This window comes from Eptatretus burgeri, chromosome 2 (genome assembly GCF_056783735.1).
Source record: "Eptatretus burgeri isolate ZD-2024b chromosome 2, Ebu_testis_v1, whole genome shotgun sequence".
Classification (NCBI taxonomy): Eukaryota; Metazoa; Chordata; class Myxini; order Myxiniformes; family Myxinidae; genus Eptatretus; species Eptatretus burgeri.
Genome location: NC_140962.1, coordinates 100,916,306 through 100,938,837, shown reverse-complemented (window position 1 = coordinate 100,938,837; position 22,532 = coordinate 100,916,306). Strand labels below are relative to the sequence as shown.

Genomic DNA, 22,532 nt, shown 5'->3' with positions numbered 1-22,532 from the left:
CACTATACATACGGGCAGGTAGTGTTCTCCTGGCATCCGCCAATCCCAGATTCATCCGTCAGACTGCCAGATGGTGAAGTGTGATTCATCACTGCAGAGAACACGTTTCCACTGCTCCAGAATCCAATGGCTGTGAGCATTACACCACTCCAGCCGACGCTTGGCTTGTATGCGGCTGTTCGGCCATGGAAACCCATTTCATGAAGCTCTTGACGAACAGTGCTTGTGCTGATGTTGCTTCCAGAGTCAGTTTGGAACTCGGTTGTGAGTGTTGCAACTGACGCCAAACACTTTTTCTGCGTTATGCGCTTCAATACTCGGCGGTCCCGTTCTGTAAGCTTGTGTAGCCTACCACTTCACGGCTGAGCTGTTGTTGCTCCGAGACGTTTCCACTTCACAATAACAGCACTTACAGTTGACCAGGGCAGCTCTAGCAGGGCAGAAATTTGACCACTCACTCACTGTGACGGAGCACGAACCACATGCTCAGGGTGACGGAGCACGAAGCACTCACTCAGGGTGACTGAGCATGAACCACACGCTCAGAGTGACGGAGGACAAGCCCACACGCTCAGGGTGATGGAGCATGAACCACTCGCTCAGGGTGATGGAGCACGAAGCACTCCCTCAGGGTGACGGAGCATGAACAACTCACTCAGGGTGATGAGCACGAACCACTCTCTCAAGGTGACAGAGTACGAACCACTCACTCTGAATGATGTAGTGCAGTACCACTATTGACAATGGGTGCTTGGCAAGTGGCTTAAGCACTCATGCAAGCACTCCAATTAAATGTTTGATAAGGAACGGTTGGTCAGGCTGTCACTGCATACCAGAAAGGATCCCTTTTAACTTTAAAGCCGCTCTTAACCATGCACACAGCAGTTCACGAAATAAAATGCATTAATGAAATAAAATTACTTTATCCACAAAAGAGTTGCTGCTTAATGCAGAACAACCATGGAGACATCTTAAAGTTCAATCGGCCGTGAAACAAACATTGCAGAAAATCTTGCATTTTGCCAACTCGTCTGTGCACGTGTCATGTGGTACATCGGTTCGGGGTCTGCGCAAACGTTATAACTTTTTTTAAAATATCCATTTTTTTTAACCACATTTGCTTTGATTCTCTGTAGAGCACCTCATGAAACCTCTGAAAATATAGACACAGATCTGGCAGATGCTATGAATAGGCAGTCCCTCTGGGGGACAGAGCGTGAGATCAAGCAGTGAATGCATTAAATCATATCGATCAATGAAGCTGGTTAATTTTGGCACTTTCCGAAATTTTTTTGTTCACTCAATATAATTATCCAAACAGTAGAAAAAGATAAGTTTCGTACTTTGGAAATGACACATTTTCTTGTGTATATATTTTGGAGGAGGGAACATAACCTTGCTTGCTTAAAGTAAATTGACTTAGTTATAAGACTCGTTATTTCTTTAAATTATCAGACTTCACAACAGATTTCGACACTTGTTTTGTCCGGACGATATCCATTCCTCAAAACCAAAATATTATTTTAATGATATACTTTCCTTCATCCGTGAGAGTATATTATGGAAAATTGTATCATATAATGCATGAAATCGCTCCAAACTCCTAATTTGAAAATGATAGCACTCACAAAAGTGATGTATACAAGGACTTGTAGCTATGATGAACAGGCATTCAATAATATAAGTGAGGAAAGTGAAAAAAACTATCCTTAAGAAATCATGGCTTGTTACAAGTCAAGACATGGTTGAGCAGGCCAAAAAACATGGTGGCTTCAGATCCCAGCGAGGTTACTTAGGAAACACCTGAGACCCGAGAGAGCGAGGTGGCTGAGGATCACCTGATGAAGGACATAATTAAATTATGCCATTAATTATCTTTAAAAGGGGTGTTTTAATTAACCCAAACACTCAATTTTCAGTCATGCACTTCCTTGGAGTTTTCTTCGTATGCATGCAAAGTTTCAGGCTGCTAGGTTTCATGGTTTTGGAGTTATGGAGGAGACACACTGGCACACACTTACACACACAGACATTTATTAGTATAGATTTTGTGGACCACTCAATATACTTCTGGCTGTGCACGAAAGTATGGAACCCTTTTTTGTTGTTGTAGAAGAGAAAGCCATGTCATCATCATTGGTTTACTTCTCATTCCTATGTTGCAAATGCCATGATCTGGTATTATAATGATGCACATGAGTGGTGAGGACTGTCCTCCCATTTTTTCCCCACTGAATTTCTTCCGGTTGAGTACCTGCTCGAGCTCCTGGGTGTTGTATGGGTAGTGGTTGGCTTGTCAATCATCTTGGTTTTACACATCCCCTTCTTGATGTCTTTATTGGTGTATTATATTGAGTTGGGAGATCAATTGTTTCACTGGTTAACACCCCCTCCCTGTTATTTGGTGTGCCAATCTTCAAGGTGTTTGGTGGGCGTGGCACTCAGCACACGGGTTCCATCCAGGTCAAACTCATGACCGGTTTGTACCTGGTGCCGTGCAACAGCTGACTGATCTGTCCTACCCAGCCGCATTTCCCTTAAATTATGTTCATCCAAACGTGACAATCTTCATCACGTTTGGATGAACATAAAAGGGTTAGCAGATCTTCCAAATAATCCTTTCCTTTAACACACGCTCTATCCGATACGGGAACAAAAATAAAGAAGAAGAAGAATAACCTCTAACCCACCATGTTTTGCAGATATTAAAATATTAAAGATATTAAAATGAATCCTTTTCACAAGTCAAACCAATCTTCTCTTGCTCTACTTCCATGATCCTTATTTCTCTGTTTGCCCTCCCTCATATTTTATATCAATTCCTTCCGTGTCACGTATAACACCTTGATGGATGGTATGTCCTTGTGAAAATATTGAGGTGGTGAGGAGATAATATATTTCTACATGAGTACACAATGGCCAAAGCATCATATTGTATGGAATTTTAATTTGGGTTCTCAGTATCTTGAGCTCTGTGCTCAGAGGGGAACACAAAAAAGGCCCAACCACATGTTTAACTTTTTTTTATTGTAATCTCAGTTGTCTGCTCGTGGAATAATTGGTGAGACAGCATCCTCTGGTATAGTGAAAGGAGCCTAATTTTGGCACGATGGTAAGTCATACATGGTTGTCCACAGAGCTTTTCAGGGTTGGGAAAGATATTGCATTTCTGCATTAATTGAGCTGAAAATCCTTTTCACTCCCCTTTGTTTGTCCATAAGCATTGCCTGCAGGCAATATAGTCAACATAATGTCTCATTTAACTGACTGAACCTATCTTCTAGCACGGTGGTTCCTAAATATTTTTGTGGTATGCGGAGCCATTCCGAACATCCAAATATTTGGTGGCTAACCATGTGAGACTATCATCGTGAAAAAATGACGGCACAAGCAGGATGAGCCAGGGACTTCCATGACTGGTTACTCTGACGTACAGTGTGTGACATCACTTGGCTGTGCAGAGAGGTGAATGTTACTTCTTTTTTTTTCTTGTGGACCCCTGCTGCTAGTCTTGCTGACCTCAAGGAGCCACGGACTACAGGTTGGGAACCACTTTTCCAGCACTTACATCCAGGTCAAACTCATGACCGGTTTGTACCTGGTGCCGTGCAATGCCTGACTGAACTGCCATACCCAACCGCATTGCCCTTTTATGTTCATCCAAACATGACTTGTGTTCATCCAAATTATGATACTGCAGAATCTTTTAGAAATGAGTGGCATTGTCTACCTTGGCCAAAGTTGCACTCTTTACACATTTCTGGAGTGGCCTCCACTGCTCTTTCTTAATGGCACAGTCACATGATTTCTGACACATTTTGCAATCCCCTCCCCCCCCCCCCCACATTGTTGTTGGTCCTGCAGGAAGCCAGAGAAGGGCCTTCAGTTCTTGATGGAACGAGGCTTCATTCCAGACACACCATACGGAGTCGCCCAATTTCTGTTGCATCGAAAAGGACTGAGTCGCCAGCTGATTGGGGATTTTCTTGGAAACCGACAGAAGCAGTTCAACCGTGAGGTCTTAGAGTGAGTGTGTTTATGTTCCATCAATCCCAATTAGTATGGCCGATCAGTAAATCTGTGGCTTAACATGAAAGTGGAAAGATTATTTAAAGGTAATTATTAAGTTATAACTTTATAATTGTTGTGAAAGAACTTTGGAGTCATTCATCTACAAGTTACATATGCAAAGAAGGCTTGCGGAGAAGTGAAAGCAAGTTGTGAAATTATAATTGAATAAAATAAAGGATAGGGGAGTAAAGGAGGAGAGAGAACGGAGAAAAGAGTCAAGTTAAAGCCTTTCCATTTTCGCTTAATATAAATGAGTGTACTGTTTGTGGAAAGAAAGTAAAATATGTTGTTGAATCATAATAGTTTCATTGAGGTCACTCTGACATTTTACTGATCCCTTCAATCCAAGACAAGCATCCTTTCTATAACTCTGTTAAGCTGAACAAAACAAGATGGCAGTGGTGTAATACACTCAGTTTTGGGGTATCACTTTTGTATTGCATCTGACCTCCTCTAAAGTTGTTTTTTTTATTCACGAGCTCATTGTGAGCAGCTGTGGGCATGGAGGATGCGAAGGACATGGGGAGGGGAGGCAGGGTAGTTGTAGGAGCTATGACTCTTACAAACATCTGTGATTTCTCATGAGACCTGATACAACTGTCGTGAGGGTCTCCATGAGATCGCATGAGTCATTATCATAAATGAAGGGTGCATTCTAAAACATAACGTTATCAACTATAGTTCTATCAGTGGTTGGTATTTGTAAATCATTAAACGATTGAAAAACCATGGCTATACACAGAACTTTAACAAATATGTATCAAGCAACATTACCGAGGGAAAATGAAAGTGTGCCTAAAGGGAGTAAAGATAATGCGAAAGATGGCAAAGTTGAAAGGTACACTGAGACAAACTGTTCAAGAAGAATCCAAAAAGCGTGATGTACATGGATTATGAATAAAGCCCCAGTCACACCCAAAAAGATACTGATAACGATAACTACTGTACAGTATAACAATCAAATATATCACTTATTCAGTGTGTATGTATGGAGGTGGTCACACCATAACAACAACGACAAAGATACTCTTGAATGATAACAATAGCTATAGTTGGGATCACTTCCAGAGAAAAGTATTTTACCATCGTTAATCGTTAATCTTTCTCTGCAGCAAAGGACCCAAATCACAGCTCTTCACACTTTACTATCTTGGGCTAGATGTGTTTCTTTCATTGGAGTTCCAGCTTCCATTAGATCATTCTCTACTGTGTGCTTCCATCTGGTTCTTGGTCTTTCCATTGACCTACTTTTCATCCTGCTTTGGTTATACAGTCGTCTTATCACTTGCCTTTCCTCATCCATTCTTTCTACACTGTGTATGTCCAAACCATTTCATTCTAGATTTCCCCCAGGTTGGGGGTTGGGCAATGAGCCAGCAACCCATTCTCTTTAAAACATTTTTAAAGCTACAGTTCATAAATCCAACGTGCAATGAAAGTACTGTATGTTTACCTCCTCGGATGAAAACTATAAAAGATCCTGACCAATCAGTGGCTGCATTTGCAAGTGATGTCAGCCTCACATCCATTTTGGCACCAATATGGACAAGCAAAAGCACAAGAAACTCGTCTTTACATGAAACTAATTCCTAAGTTGTAAAATTCCATGCACACGTATCTGTCCTCTCTACCTCCTCCTATGTCTTCTGTCCAACAAGAGCAAGAGAATAAAATTTTCCTAGCCCCACTGTTAGCCATGTTGGTGGGAAAAGGAAGTCGGTGTTGATGGACATCTGCTAAACGGTTTATTGAAGCCCATTTTGGCCTGGTGTGACTGCTTTTGAAAATAAACTCTCGTTATCGTTATCGTTATCATTTTCGTCATTGTTATCGGTGTAATCGAGCTGGGTGTAGGCGCCGGTTTTCTGTACTAAAGTGACTTTTGCTGCCAACCTCCAGCAAATCAAACAGGCAATGTTTGATATGATATGTAACACAATCAGTTGTGCCACAGAAACTTATTTTGGTGGAAAGTTGAAGCACTTTAAGCACCAATTCAGTGGAGACATGAGATTAATTAAATTCTAAATAAATGAATGTTTTTCAAAATGTAGAATCTATATCTCTATACAGTACATATTTTCAAGTGTTTGTGCATTTGTACGTTATTCTTTCACGGCCAAACCGAAGCATCTAGAGGCCCTAAATTTTGGGTGTAGTTATGTCAGAATCTGGGCAAGGTTTTAAGCTACCAGATGTTGGCCTTGACGTCTGTTTTGAGGCACCAAAGGCCGACATATAGTGTATATTGGGGTTTGTGATCAGGCAGGGCTGCCGCCAGCCCGCAAGCAAAAGGTAACCACCATGAGGCCGATACCCGAACCCTAACTCGTAACTTTTCAACGTCCAACTTGTCCTGAAACTACTGCCGGGAAAAGCTCACCCAGCCTGGCAGTGCCGGGTATCCGCCCCTCTCCGGGCAATGCCGCATAACCCCTGCCAGCAAAAAATTATAATAAAAGTTTTACAAAATGATGAATAATAAATAAATGTTTTGCATTATTACAAAAGGCAGAATAAATGTATTTTATGTTATTTGTCCCCTACTGGTTTCACAAGACGGGACAATAGATTTTCTTTCCGTCTGTCCGTCCGTCTGTCTGTTCATCCAACATGTGGCTTTTCAGATTGTTTTCTCATTCCCTTTAACATATTCAACTGAAACTTGGTCAATGGCTTTATTATAATAAATTACAGAACAAGTTCGAGTTTCAGGGTGTTTCACCAATTTTTCACAGTTATGCCGTTTTTAAAACTTGGAAAGTATATTATACATCGGTCAGTTTTCAGATGCTCTGACTCCACCCCACTGCTTTACACCCCTTGGCTGGACAGCTGGCCTGACTCCACCCAGTTTATGATGAGTTTATGATCGGTCTTATCAGTTTATGATCAAGAAACAACTTATTTAAATCGAATGTAATGTTTTGAACACAAATCGAATATGAATAGGAAGACAAGTCTTTTGTTTTAACGTAATTTGGCTTTGAATTTGTCCTGATCTTACATGCGCAGAGAGGAGTGAGATAATATTTTTACTCTCTCTCTCTCTCTTGCCTGGCAGTCAAACAAAATTAAAAATAATTCCACACAGGAAACTTACTGTTTTTAAGGATGTCCTAAAGGACACAAACAATAGGCATGAAGAACTAACGTAATGTGTTCGATCGGGTGATAAAATAGAAACTGCGGAAAATGGCGGAATTAATTTAAGAATAAGACTTTTACAATCTTTATTTTATTTAAATTTAATAATATACTTCAATGGTGTTGAACACAAATCGTCTGTCATAATACTTAAAAGAACCTACAGTTTTGCTGTCCTTCAATTTAAATAAAGGTTCAATGGGGGTGCTGTATTCGGGTGATATTCGGGACTGCTTCTGGACTACATCAATAGCACTAAACTTACGGATTTTTTTAATGATGGTTAAAATATTTTTATTAAAATCGAAGCACTGTATATACTTGAATACTGCATGGGGTATCTTGTTCTGCAAACGCTCTGGTTTTTACTGTGATAAACATGCTTTTATTTCAATAGCATTTAATAACTCTTTACCTTTGCATTCTGCGAAAGGTTATGTTTTGGTCGCTGTGTATTTATTTATTTGTGAATATGTGTGTTTGTTTGTTATTTGCATAACTCAGAAAGTATAAAACCGAATTGCATGAAAATTGGTGGGATGATTTGTGATTATCCAAGGACGATTTGATTATATTTTGGGAGCGATCGGGTCAAAGGTCAAGGTCAAGGTCATGAAAAGGTCAAAAACAAACTTTTGAGCATAACTTCCTTCATAAGACAGCTATCGACATGCAACCAACGCCATATTGTTCCATGACGAAATACCTTTCGGGTACGTGGTGTCAGATTTGACGTGATGTCATCAGAAGTGCGTCAAAATGACGTCACAAGATGACGTAAATTTTCAAATTTCGACCTCATCAGTTTTGATCATAGCGTTTTGTGGGACTTACCTTAAGGACATCACACACCAAATTTGATGTCGTTCGGACTGACCGTTATGACGTCATTGACGTTTGAACATAACGTTTTTCAATTGTGGCTAAAATGTCCTGATATTTTTTATTCAAATATCTGTGTGATTTGTAAAGGAAATTGTCCCAAATCCAGGCATTATGATCAGTACCAAAATATCTGCTTATTTATGAACAGGTTTTGCAAATTAACTCAATGGTCAAGGTCAAGGTCACACTCAAGGTCAAAATATACTTGTAGGCATAACTTCAGATCTAATAGAGCTATTGACATGAAACCAACGTTAAAATGTTCCTTGAAATAAGAGCTTTCAGGATGGTAGTCCGCGATTGGTAGTGACGTCATTGGAAGTGCGTCAAAATGACGTCACACGATGATGTCATTTTTAAACTTTCGATTTTTTTCAGTGTTTATCATTCCATTTTGTTGGACTGCCCTCAATGACATCTAACACCAAATTTGACGTCCATCGGACTGATATTTGTGACGTCATGGACGTTTTTAAATGACGTTTTTCAAATGTGCCCAGAAAAAAGTAGCGGCGGCGAAGGTATGCGCTCTACCAAGTGCCCGTTCTCGTTCAAGTATGTTAAGGCAGCCTTTTGGTGTTCATAGAAAGTTTGCCATGATGGCATGTAAAGTCAGTCCATCACAAAGTATTGGCTTGAATAATGCATAGACCACAAATAGTGAGAGGGAGGATGATTAATCCCCTCTTTGGAGGTCATTAGTGAGCCAACTGTGTTTTTACTGAAAATCCAATGGCAACATGGTTATCCTCATCCAATTACATCAGTTTCCAGAATCTTCTACTTCTTTCGGCTGCTCCCTTTTAGGGGTCGCCACAGCGGATCATCCGCATGATCCGCATAGTGATTTGGCACAAGTTTCTTTACGCCGGATGCCCTTCCTGACGCAACCCTGGTCGCCTCTTGCGACACAGGGATCTGGTACACCTATTTTAACCGGGGTATACACCGGCCCAGTACACTGGTACTCATTTTGCCGACCTCGGAAGGATGACAGGCTGAGTCAACCCCCTGGTGTATTAATTCAGTGGCCCAACGGGGCTTGAACTCAGGACCTTTTGGATCCCAAGCTGCTGCCCTCACCACTGCGCCAACACCAGTTTCCAGAATCTCGGAGCAAAAATGATCATCATAAATACTGTTGCCTTCAGCTGGATTTGATTTAATAGGCTGGTGTGCTCATCACTTGATCACCACTGGACCATTGTCACCAACATAACTCACTGACAAGCTGTTGGAATCGAGCCACTTTTACCGCCGTGCTGAAATTAAATATTTGTTTTACGATGCATAATAAATATATTGAAAATTCCTAATTTTGCACTGACACCACCAATATAACCTGCACAATGTACTACAATCGCCGCAATCATCCTTTATTCTGCATCAGAAAGGATTGCCAACCACTTTGGTTTGTGTGAAACATAGATTGACTGTTGCTTCCCATCGAAACTCCTCACCAATTACTGATCTCCAGAAGCTTCCAAGTACAACACGGAACTAGTTTCTTGTTTTTCAACATTTTTAAACATTGTTTTTCATGGTGTTTTGTAAAACATTTAAGAGCTGTCACGTCACTTCCTCTCGACCATAAACATTTTCACATCTTTCTTTCTATATATTTCTATTACATCTTTCTATTTCACTGACCCTCTCTTTGCTGCAGCTGTGTTGTTGAGGAGATGGACTTCTCCAACATGGAACTGGATGAAGCCTTGCGAAAATTTCAAGCACAGATACGGGTCCAAGGCGAGGCACAAAAAGTAGAAAGACTCGTTGAAGCCTTTAGGTACGTGTAAATATTGTTCATGTTTATTTTATTGGACAACAGCATAATCATCGTTTTTCTTGTTGATTTAGATTGGATACATAGATGTCCTGGTGCTCTTCGTGAGATGTGGCATTCCCAGTCAGACATGGCAGTTGTGGCAGGCAATTCCTCAACCGCATTGACTGCCTCAACCAACATTCCTCATTATCTTTCCAACATTTGTATCATCAAAACGACTACTACTACTTCTTTAACAGCCTCAATTATTTCCCCATTCTTTTGTGTTGGGCTGGTGGAATCTTTGTCCAAGTCTTTTGTGTACCAACTGGCCAGGCCTGACATTAGACTGAAGTTAATTTGGGAAGAAATTTGTAATTTGTACATTGTGCTGAAGACAATGCACCTATTCTTTGTGAAAGACACCATGGGATCGTTAACATCCACCAACTCAAGCTATCAGATGGGACACCCAGCTTCATATCTGTTCGAGGGGTGGTGCACTTTGTGATGCAATGCCCTGCTTTCAAAGCACCAATCAGAAGTTTTTATTTTCTGGTCAGGAATCGAACCCAGATGAGACAGCTCAAGGACAAGTGCACCACCTCTGCATCATCCTGTCAGACCTCATATTTTCAAACCTACTTTTGCTAAACAGTACTTAATTGTGCTCCAATAAAAACCCCTAAATGGTTCAAAATTGTGGAACAAAGTGATGGAACTTAAAGATCATAATAAGGGGTGATATTGAGAACCTTCCTTCTGTTCTGTTCTGTTCTTGCATATGACAGCTTTGGCTGCCAGGTAGTGATCATTTCTTGGAGTGCAGCTGTGCCGCTGATGCTGTGCCCCTCCACCAGTACACTGGTCCTCATTTTGCTGACCTCGGAAGAACGACAGGCTGAGTCAACCCCACATGGTGTTCATTCAGCAGCCAATGGAGCTTGAACCTAACCTAACCTAGCCACCCTAACCACAAAGCCAACACCAGGCGAGAACATTCCCAAAAAGGGGCTGAAAGGACAGCTTAGTAGAAGTACATAGTGTGATCGTCTTTTAGCTGCATATTCTTGAGTCAGATTGGTACTTTTCAGGTAGTGGTTTGCATCAGTACGAGCTGTCAAGGATTGATCTTTTAGCAGACGCCCTTCAAAACACAGTACGTTGCGCCACCTAAAGGTTACTTCCAAAATCCACTTAATTAATTATCACTGCCCATGGTTCTCTGCCTGGTGTTTGTTTAATGGTTAGGGTGGTGGGTTTGGGATCCTGAGATCCTGAGTTCAAATCTTGCTTTGATGTTGAATTAATACCAAGCACTAACAACACCAATGCTCTGCACAGAGTATGGGACGGATGGACGGACCTACCTAGTGTTATACCCTTCTCTGCCCCCCCCCTTACCTTTTTAAAGTGTTCATTTCATTGCAGAGTCTCTTATGAAACTATTTACCTGTGCATGAAGCTCTCTTCTCAACAATTCACTCTAATTCATTTTCACAACTGGATATTTGAGTGGCAAACAAGTTATCAAGCTGAGTTATAAATAAAATGTGTGTTCAGAAAATAACTTTGAAGAACTGAGAAAACGTGACGTCAGCATTTTCCTTCAACAAGCTCACATCCCGATAAATGTAACTAAGCAGTAGTAGGAAAACCAAGTTGATTGTCTATTACTGGTTAGAATAAGGATCTACCCTGGCCCTATGTCTTTTCATGATTTCCCCATTCTACTGATAACCAACCTCCTTCTCTTCGACTTCGCATTTCCTTAACGTCTCGATTTTAACACAACATCTCGATGATTCTTAGCTTTCGCAGTTGATGTTTCACCCCAAAGACCATTTTGTTGCTGTCTTATGAAGCTTTTCAAAAGTGAAAGGTAACCATTAAAGAAATGGTACTTCTCATTGCATTGCACAGCACATCATGGAGCTTAATTTAAACTTATTGTTTTAGCCAAGTTCATCCCAAATGTTCCCCGTGGGTTTGCATCCAATAGTGGTGGGAGGAAGATATCTCCTTAAAATGCTGCACTGACTGCACAGAGAAAGGCGATGCCACGAGTTGACACTGCCAGTGCCCAGAGTGCACTGGGAGGTTACTTACCCGAATGTCTATGTCTGTGTTTGTCTCATAATATATCTCAAGTCCTTTGTTACCTAGTGTCTCTGTCTGCATGTGTGTTTGTGTGTGGATGCTTTGTGTGTGACAGCTCTTCCATGAGCCTTTAGACCCCAAAGAAAAAAAGGTGTTACCCAGTTTGACCTTTATAAGTACGAGAGGAATCGTATTGCTGCACCAGAATCTGTGGATCCATTGCCACCTTCCCAATGCCGTTGCTCCTCACTGGCAATGTGACTTCCAACCCAGCTTTCTGGAAGACCTGGTAGAAAATAAATACTTGTTTTGGTGATGGAATTTTGGCTCAAACTTCCTGAAATCATCTCACCACAACTCTTTAATTGTTTCCCTTATTCAGCAGTGTTCTCAGATTCCCTCCCTCCGTTCCCATGTTTATCCGCAGCCAGAGGTACTGCATGTGTAACGCTGTGCTCCTGCGCCAGTTTCGAAACCCGGACACTATTTTCATCCTGGCTTTCGCCATCATTCTGCTGAACACAGACCTCTTCAGCCCCAATGTAAAGGCTGAGCGGAAGATGAAGTTGGATGATTTTATAAAAAACCTGCGTGGTGGGTACACTATTTTTGTCAAGAGGCATTCCTTCTCTTTTTACTCATTCATCAACTTCGTCATTAATCATGAACAGCGTGTGTGTTTGTGATTTGTATTTTCATTCGGAAGAGATTACTCGTCGACAGCGATTACCTGTTATCATCAACTGTGCTTTCATTTTAACATCATTTTGTAAACTCGTTATAATATTCGTCATCCCACAGTTATTTGTTTTCTTCATTATCATTTTCACTGTCATTGTTATCTTTTTCATTTCCATGACCGATTCAACGATAGACATTATTTCTATCTTTGGGAATATCAACGCATGAAAAATGACATGTCAACAATTTAAGAATTCTCACGGCCAATGTGAAGGAGGGATTTCTGTGCAATCAAGAGATCTTGTATGTTTTGAAAATAGAAAAAATATTGTCCAACGCAGACACAAGTTTACGACAGCAAAAATCTGTTTATGTATGAGCCTCAGGCTTGGAGTGGGGCTTGGATTTACATCACATGGACATGAGGATACAACTTGTATATGAATTACAAGGACAGTAGTAGACACTGAACAAACACAAATGGTATATAAGATTTGAATGTGGGTTCCCCACATCATTAGGCATGTGTACAGAATGGAACACGAACAGGCCAGCCCAAGTTATTGTTGCACACGAATAATTGTTGTGGCAATTCATAGAGGTATACTAGACTGTGCTGTTCAGATTTTCTCTAAAACGGACTTGGAATTGATAATGCATTTATTTTAGAACTGTATTTTTCAGACTATTGACCCTGAGATATTGTAGGACAAAGCTGAGAATATTTCCACCGTTTTATGTCATGTCAGGTGTCGACGACGGGGTGGACATTCCCCGCGACATGCTCGTGGGGATATATGACCGAATCGCAAAGCGGGAGCTCAAGACGAACGAGGACCACGTCTCCCAGGTCTCCAAGGTGGAGAAGTCCATTGTAGGGAAAAAGCCGGTGAGGTCAAAATGCTTTCCCAGTAAAGACGGGCAATTCTGATGCAATGGACTGTGCATCAGTTGTGAAGTGTACAAACAGAAATGTCAAGTTGAATCTGAATTGATGAAAACTGCTCCATGCAACCAAGTTAATCCGCAGCTTTATTCCACTTTTTAATTTAATATCCTTCACTGTAATCAGCAATTGAAGTAGAGGATACTTTATATTGGTGCGTAAAAAAAATCTTCTTAGGGTTATATTGGTGCGATGGAGAGATAGTCTTAGGAGTACGTGCACTAATCTTTGAGATGTAGAGCTCGGGTTTGAATCTCTACCCAGCTATAAACTGTCATCCTGGTCTTTCGAATGCAGGACAAGGCATCAATTTGTGCTTTGTGAACGTTAAAGATTACACGGTGTCTTTTGCAAAGATAAGGCGAGCTTTCGCTACCGGCACCCTGGACAAATTACAAATTACTCCTGTGATTAACTACTGGGAAGGCAATTGCAAACCACTTCGCATAACCTGTGCCAAGAAGCTGCTCTACAACGCTCTGTAAAGATTACGGTATATTGATGATGATCATGTATAATAATGCAAACAAAATGTGTTGTTCTCTCTCGGGTAAAAGTAAATATCAGAGGTGATGAGTTGTCAGTCTCTTTGTTAATCCTTTTCATTTGGCTTCAGCATTTCTTTAAAGTGCTTCTATTTATTCCTCTCCCTCTTTGTGAATATTATCTACTTTGGGATAATACAAACACTGTGCTGTATTTAGCATTTTGCTTTTGTGGCTGTGGAATTTGAAACTCCTTGGAGCTTTGACTTGTGTTATTGACTTGCAAATTTGAATCGACACATTCTGGAGACCATTAAAATAGGCAAGAATTAATTTTCATGAGATTCATATGCATGCTTCCTCACTTCCTTATTTATGTGATTATTACTTTTAGTTTAAATTATTGCTATTTTTATATACAAAGACAAAGCTCATGGAAGAGCGAGAACAGAGAACGGATCAGGAAGCAAGAACAGAAGGGGGGAAACACCATCAGAGCTGAGGAACAAAATAGACGGAGATGGACGAACAAGGGATGCGGGTAAGGATGAGGAGTAGGGGAGAATACAGGGGGGTGGACAAGATAGATGTAGAAGCAGACTCTCAGGAAGGAAAAACTGGACATTGGCATGGGGGAAGTGGTTTAACAGAGCTCAAAAAGATCATGGATTTGCATGGGGGATGATCTGAGATGGTGATGAACAGCTCTCTTGAAGACGTCGATGGAAAAATGAGATTGAAGAAAATGTGGAAGTTGATTCCACAGCTGGAGAAAAGAGGAAAAAATTAATGAGGTGAGTAGTGATTTGGGATTTTGGGAGTTTCACTGGAAGGGGGTTGCTGGTAGATCACGTGCACGCTGCAGAAACCTGGGGGGACAAAGAACGGATGGGGCAGAGGGTGCAAGACCAGAAAATAGATGGAAGAAGACAGAGAAACCACCGATCTGTTGGCAATGGCAAACTAATAGGCCCATAGACTCGGCTTCATCGTGGTGGATTCCAATGATCTTGAAGGCTTTAGTTTCCACGGTGTCAAGCTGATGTGAGACAGGGGTGCCAGAGTGGAGAGCAGTATTCCATCAAACTGTGGATGAAGGCCTTGTAGGTGGATAAGAGTTCAGGTGTGCCAAGGAAGGACTTTGTATGACAGAGGATGCCCAGTCGGCAGCTGGCTTTGGAGGCCAACTTTGAAATGTGGTTTGCCCAAGAAAGATCATGCTGATAGTGCGACACAAGAGTTTGAGTAACTGAACTTCTTTGAGAGGATTATTAAGAAAGTAGACGGGAGGGTTTGCCATACGGTCCATTCGGAGAGAGAGAGTGAGAGTGGGGAATTTGTCAGGATTGGAAGACATTCCAAGTGTTTGACTTGCTTGTGATTTTGTCAAGATCTGAAGAGAGTGGGAAGAGGCTGCTACCTGTCTATCTAAAGGATGAGGGATGTCACAGCAGAGGGTGGAGCCATCAAAGAGATAAAGTGGATTTTCCAGAGCCAGGGAGATCATTGATGAAGATTAAGAAAAGGATTGGGCCGAGAACACTGCATTCCAGCCTTATGCCTGGTGTTGCCTTAATGGTTAGGGTGGTGGGCTTCGGATCTGAAGGGTCCTGACTTCAAATCCCGCTCTGCCATTTAATTAATACCAGGTGGGGTTGACTCAGCCTGTCGTCCTTCCGAGGTCAGCAAAATGAGTACCAGCTTGCTGGGATGATTGAGCCATTCGAGTACCCTGCATCCGAGTGGTGACCTGTCCAGGATTGCGCCCAATAGCCCAGGAGACTGCTTTGGCAGCACCGATGCTCTGTACAGAGGATGGTCCCGATTGATGGATAGATTCTAGCCTTGATATGGAGAATAAATGAGAGGATTCTCTTGAGAGCCACACATTGGCTACGAGAGTGGAGGAAGTCAGTAATCCAAGAGTGGAGTTTGCCTTGGAGAGCAAGGTGAGATGCAGACTGCATCGAAAGTTCGAGATATATATATATATATATATATATATATGTATATATATATATATATATATATATATATATATATATATATATATATATATATATATATATATATATATATATATATATATATATATAGAGAGAGAGACTGCCCTGATCTCATCCTGAGCAGGCATGTGCACAGGGGGGGGGGGGAATTTTTTTTTTTTTAGTCTGCCTGCCTGTCTGGCACTCAACCAAAATTGAAAATCATTGCAAACAGAAAACTTGCTGTTCTTGAGAATGTCATAATCAATCGGGCGACCAAGAAGGAACCCGAATAAGTAAAGAGTAAAGATGGAGCCATCAGGAGGAACCTCAATAGGATTCAGGTTTCAGCCACTACTCCACAACCCTCAAACCCATCCAGGTGTAGCCAAGTAAGACTTACAGAAAAATTTCTGCAAGAATTCACTTCTCTTGAGAGAGACGGATAAGGAAAGAGAGGAATAGAGAGTAAAAGAGATGAAAAAGAAAAAAGCAAGAATTGGAATGAATGAAGAGATTTGTGAAAAAAAATAAGCGAAAGAAGTCTGAAAGGAACAAAGAACAAAGATGTCGGGAAGAACCTGGACAGGTTGATTTCAGCTGTTCATCTTCGGGCTCAAATGTAGCATCATGTACAAGCTACCAGACAGAGGTCAGCAGAGGCCAGCACACAAACAACAGGTACGAAGAACTAATGTAACGTGTTAAATAATGCGGTGAAAAAGACGCTGCAGCAATGGCATTAAACTTCCGGGAATTTTTTTTCACAACCTTTAAAATCTTTGTTTCATTTAAATTGAATTATATACTTGAACACTGTAGAACACCAATCGCCATCTTGGCACTTTCAGAAATATTGCGTTCAGCAGCACTTGGACAAAATATTCACGCCGTCTCATGCCCAGAGGGCATAGTAACTGTGAGATTCACCATCCAGCCAAATATGGTTGTGTTTAGACCTGTTTGTTTACTGCAAAATGCAAAGCAAGAATTGAAAAGACCCTTCCCATGTTCTTTTTCTCAAGACTGGACAGAGTAAGATGTTCTGTGAACTCTCTAGTTTATGTAAGGCGGTGATGTTGGCAGATCTCCAAGCAGTTGGAAGATGACCCAGGGAAAATGACGGTGAAAATGGCAGAGTGAGGAAGTGCAAGAGTACCAGAGCAGGTTTTTTTTTTAGGACATGTGAGCTGATGCTATCTGGTCCAGTTGCAGAATGAGAGTCCAGGTGTGCCAGAAACATCTCCACCTTCTCAGGTACAAAAGACAAAGTCCAAGAGCAGTTGGGTACAACAGGGAGGGATGAATACCAAGAATAAGGGGTTGTGGACACAAGATTTGGAAGCAAACACAAAATTGAGGCATTCGTCCTTCTCATGGGTGGAGTCAGCTGTGCTGCCTTTTGAAGTGAGGGAAAGGATGGAGGGGCAGCATACTCCAGAGACAGACTTAACAAGGTGCCACCAAGTTTTTGAGGAGGTTAGATGAGTTTGAAAGTTCAGTTTTGAGATTGTGCAATTGTTAAGTGGTTAAAATTGGTCCATGTCCTCTGATAGAGAGTTGTAGATGGGGTTGTGAATATTTGCAGGACAGCACAACACACCAACAACAAACAAGAGGTGGGAGCAGAGGGGAAGTCGCAGCCAGAGGTACACCTGGGCTTTGAGAGGAGTAAGAGTAGTACAGAGAGTGAGAAAGAAAGTTCTTGATATACAGTGTGACTCTCGTGGCCAAGACGGAGTTCAGTTCACGTTTATCAAACTAGAGGACACAATAGCCATGGAGAGACACTAAGGAGTCAGGGACGTCCTGTGAGAGGAAGGATTGTGTAAAACAGATGATGTCTGGTTTCTCGGCAGTGGCCTGGATCGAGAGATCTCTCAGGTTAGAGCAGAGACCTCGGATGTTTGAGATCCACACAGTTAGAGGAATAGGGTGAAGAACTGCTGGCAGCATGCAGGAAAGTGGAAAGGAGCAAGGAGAGGGAGCAAGGGGAAGCTGGGAAGCTGGCGAGGTGGAAGCAGATGCGGGGGGAGGGTACTTCCACGGATGGGCTTGACACCATGAATGCACGCATTGATTGTTGCGTGCACACAACCTATGAAAAATGGATTTCTCACGACTCTCAAACTGGATATACAGTGATAGACTTCACGGGAGGGGTGGTAAGATTGAAACGTTCATCTTCGTTTACGCAACTCTACTGTGCATTTGTTTCCTCTCATAGCTTCCAGGCACTCATGGTGATGACAAACATGTGATCATGTGAAAATGAAATGAGTCATGAAAACATATTTATTTACCTGCATCACATTATTTTTCTGGGCTTAATGGAGATGGAGATCGAGTCCTAATGGAGAACAGAGATGTATAATAAATATCTCTACATAGCCGAGGCACAATGAAGGCATTTACCACACTTACCTCTTGTGCACTGATGAGGATTCACCAAATAGCTTCATGTGTTTAAGCACATCCCATTATTGTAGACATCAGCTGTATGGAGTCTGCTCAAATAAATGAAGTGAATCTGGGTCAAAAGACAGGAGGTTTTGAACAGCTTCCATGTGACAGAATGTCAGTGTCAGATTCTTGTATTCCATTGTATGAAGTTGCCTGCTAATCTAAACTCTAATACGTATGCCCAATGATCCCAAGGTGCTGGCATTTCCTCATCGTCGGCTCGTTTGTTACTGCCGGCTCTTTGAAGTTCCAGATCCACTCCGTGCACAGAAGTTTGGCCTTCACCAACGGGAAATCTTCCTTTTCAATGATTTGCTTGTGGTGAGACCATTTCCTTGTGTCAACATTTGAAATACCTAACATACAAGGTTTGATTAAATAGTATTTGGCCTAATGTAGCAGTGGAAAAAAAAAACAAAAAAGGGTGGTCGTTTGGTTAAAAGGTTCCAATTGTTGAGGAAAGCTGGAGAAAATAGCAGATTCTTAAATACCATGGCTTGAATTTTCACATCATGTGATGTAGAAGGACTGGCAGGGTAGCCAAGAGCTATGTGCCTTTGTCTTTGAGCTGTCGAGCCTGAGTTTTAAGGTTGATCCAGATACAAACTGTCACCCTGGTGTTTCACATGCAGCGTGTGGCATCATTGTAGACACCATCCATCTGATAGATGTTAATCTGAAGGTCAAAAGACCTGTCTGTAATGGCTGGTTATTTGTCAGCGTTAAAGGTCCCAAAGTGATTTTCGCTGAAGAGTCGGCAAGTTATCTTTGGCACCCTGAGCAAATTACAAACTCCTACCCTGAATGACTTTTGGGAAGGCAACGGCAAACCACCGAGCATAACTTTTTCACAGGAACTGCTTCAGCATCACCCATGCTCTGCCAGGTGTCTGCTGCTTTTGATTGATTGGTTGATGAATGTAGGCCAATACAAATCACCTGAAAGTCATTTAATGAATTTATCTGCACAACGCTAAAAATATTTTTAAGAGGCTTTATTTTCTGGTGAAAGTGGCAAGCAATGCCTCAAAATGACAAACAAAATACTGTGTGCTGACATGTATGATCCTCGAACTTAAGATTTGTACGTAACAAAACATTTCGAATCCAAAGTCCCATTCCCCAAAGCAAGAGACCATGGCACATCAAAGCAATTTTCTAGCAAGGAATGCATTAGACCGTTTGCAATTGCCTTCCCAGTGGCAGTCAGGATATGCCTTTTGAAGTTGGCCTACCCCTTTTGTATGGTGGCTCGGGATACTTCACATCTCCGTGGAAGTGCACTTCTGGCTGAAGAATGGACTTCTCTGACTCAACCACTCAGAAGGCAAATGTGCTGCCTCTAAGCTTTTCACGTCAGTTCAACAACAAAGTGCAAGGGTTAGGGATGATGAGTATTTTTCAGCAAAGTACTTAACTAAGTGTGTTAGCCTTTTATTGTGTTGTTGTGTTGTGTTGGCAAAGTTCTGTTTCTTACAAGTGGCATTTGCTATGTGGAGGGCAGGTCGCTAAAATCTTCCAGAAAAAGAAGAATTCTGTGACATACACCTTTCGGCAATCGTTTGCACTTTATGGGATGCAGGTGCATTTGTTCGAGAACCAATGTAAGTTTTTTTTTGACGACGGTTTCACATGAATTAATGTGTGAGTGTGATTTGTGCTTTACAAGTGTTGTGAATACTCTTGACTGTAAGTTGTGCTTTAGAAACTACTCGACCACTAACTACTCCAGGAACTGCTTGAGGAAAGGCAACATTTGTCCAATTTCCACTGGCTGCTGTGGGTTTGGCCAAATAGTATGTGTTTGAGGAACTGACGTCGTATAACCTGGCATGTACCTAATCCCATCAGAAGCGGTTGATCCTGGTACGGATTTGGAAGGGAGACATTTGTTGAAGGCCAGTTGTAGTGAACTGTTGGATGGCAGGATAGTGCAGTTGGTAGTGTGCTCAATTCTGAGCTGTCTGGCCATTGGTTTGTGCACCTGTTGAGTTCAATTTGATTAAAAACTGTACTTTTTGCTCTCGTGATGGGGTGAGGGGTTGGGTGCTGCAACTCAGAGCATATTGTTATTTGGATGAGTATGTAAAGCCAGCTATCCTGTCTGAGTTTAGCTTGTGGAAGGGATTGATCCTTGTGTGCTGACACCCTGGCTAAATTTCTCTCCGAGCCATTAAATTGGATACTCATTGGAACTCTAAAAGGGATGTGAATGTTAAGGCCCAGTCACACCTTGACGTTTTAGCTAACGTATGCCGATTTTTGAATTTTTTTTTCTAAAACGCTGGCACACGTTGAATACGTTATGGGTAAGTTTTGATAACATTGAGAGCACGCTGAAAAACACTGCCATACGTCGTTGTACGCTGGCTTTAAACGTTGTACTTTTCGGTTGTCCTCAAATTTTTGCATGCTTGAAATTTCACGACGTATGCCGGCGTATGACTCGCACGTTCCGCTACGCTGGCCACAAGTTGTATGCACGGTCTGCGATCGTTGACAGACGTCAACACATGCTACTTGTAAGTTAATCATAAGTTGAGATACGCCGAGGTAATGTTTAGCGTACCCGAAACTTATTTCTAACCTATGATTAACGTGTTGTTGGCACGTTACGCGATCGTTGCCACACATCGACAGACGTTACTTTTAAGTTACTCATAGGCTGAAAGACGTCGGTATAATGGATCGTCCTTGCGTCAGCGTCCACGGCCACGGCCAGGACACTTATTTGCAGCATTCTTCAAACTTTTCTTCGGCATGACCAGGATGTTCACACTTCGATGTCTAGCTTGGCTATGATTCCAATTGTCCATCGGCAGCATCAATTTAAAATAGTCGAGTTTGAGCGTTTTAACACGTTCAGAAGAAACGCTTCAAATTTCCAAACCCCAGCGTCAAAAAACAAAGGCGAGTGACAGCAATTTAAATCGTTCATTGTAAACAATGAAAATAGTTGAGTGGTACCGTTTAAAAGTCGTTGAGTGTAAAAAAAAATCCAATTGTTGAGCGCAAGCGTCTACTTTTAATAGTGGAGTTTGAGCGATTTCGCACGTTCAATAGAAACGATTAAAATTTCCGAGCACCAGCGTCAAAAAACAAAGGCGAGTGACAGCAATTTAAATCGTTCATTGTAAACAATGAAAATAGCTGAGTGGTACCGTTTAAAAGTCGTTGAGTGTAAAAAAAATCCAATTGTTGAGCGCAAGCGTCTACTTTCAATAGTGGAGATGCAGCCATTTAAATCGTTGAGTGGCAGCATATGAATAGCAAACCCCACGTCACCGGCAAAGATAAACTGCCGCACGATATGGATAAGTTAGGCTATCGTTGGGCATAGTTTGTGAACGCCGGCTACACGATAATTATTCGTTGGTATACCGTATCTATAAGTTATCGAAGCGCTCTATGCACATTATTAGTTCATTGTGCATTTGTCCAACCCGTTATGAATAGACCTGAATCGTAAAAACAAGCCATAGCTCATTGTTGAAAAAGCCCTATAAAAAATTAGCCGCGAAGAACTTCGAACAATGGTGCAAAGATGTCTCCTACCCGTGGACACGTGGACGCAAGGAGGATCCATCATAACCCACACCCTCCCCCTCACACTCACCTACTACTGCCAACATGAACAAACTACTACTCATACTAATACTGATACTGATACTGATACTGTTACTGCTGACATGGACATCGACTCAAAAAGGACTCGAAAACATTGTTGGGTTCCCCTTTTATGAACACCATTTTTATATACCAATTCCCAAAATCTCTGGGAACATGTCTTTATCTGGCAGTTGTAAGTTAGAAACACGTTCATTTATTTTTTTTGTCGACCGGAAGACGTCATTGGAATACGTCTACATACGTCAATGTGTGTTGGGACTACATAAAGAATTGGTTCAAAGCACGTCAAACATAAGTTAGAAATAAGTTTTGCGTAAAAAAGACATTACCGCGATGTGTTTCGACTTATGAGTAGCTTATAAGTAGCCTTT

General features: G+C 41.6%; 1 protein-coding gene across 2 annotated transcripts in view; it reads left to right on the top strand.

Annotated features, from left to right (window-relative positions):
- Positions 1-22,532, top strand: part of LOC147032678 (IQ motif and SEC7 domain-containing protein 1-like) — a 90,382-nt gene that overhangs the window by 40,388 nt on the left and 27,462 nt on the right. For both annotated transcript variants that reach the window (XM_085870486.1, XM_085870487.1), the window contains exons 4-9: positions 3,865-4,026; positions 9,770-9,892; positions 12,399-12,565; positions 13,402-13,541; positions 18,727-18,852; positions 20,036-20,135. In XM_085870486.1, the coding sequence (XP_085726612.1) occupies positions 3,865-4,026; positions 9,770-9,892; positions 12,399-12,565; positions 13,402-13,541; positions 18,727-18,852; positions 20,036-20,135 (818 nt within the window). The remainder of the gene's footprint in view (positions 1-3,864; positions 4,027-9,769; positions 9,893-12,398; positions 12,566-13,401; positions 13,542-18,726; positions 18,853-20,035; positions 20,136-22,532) is intronic.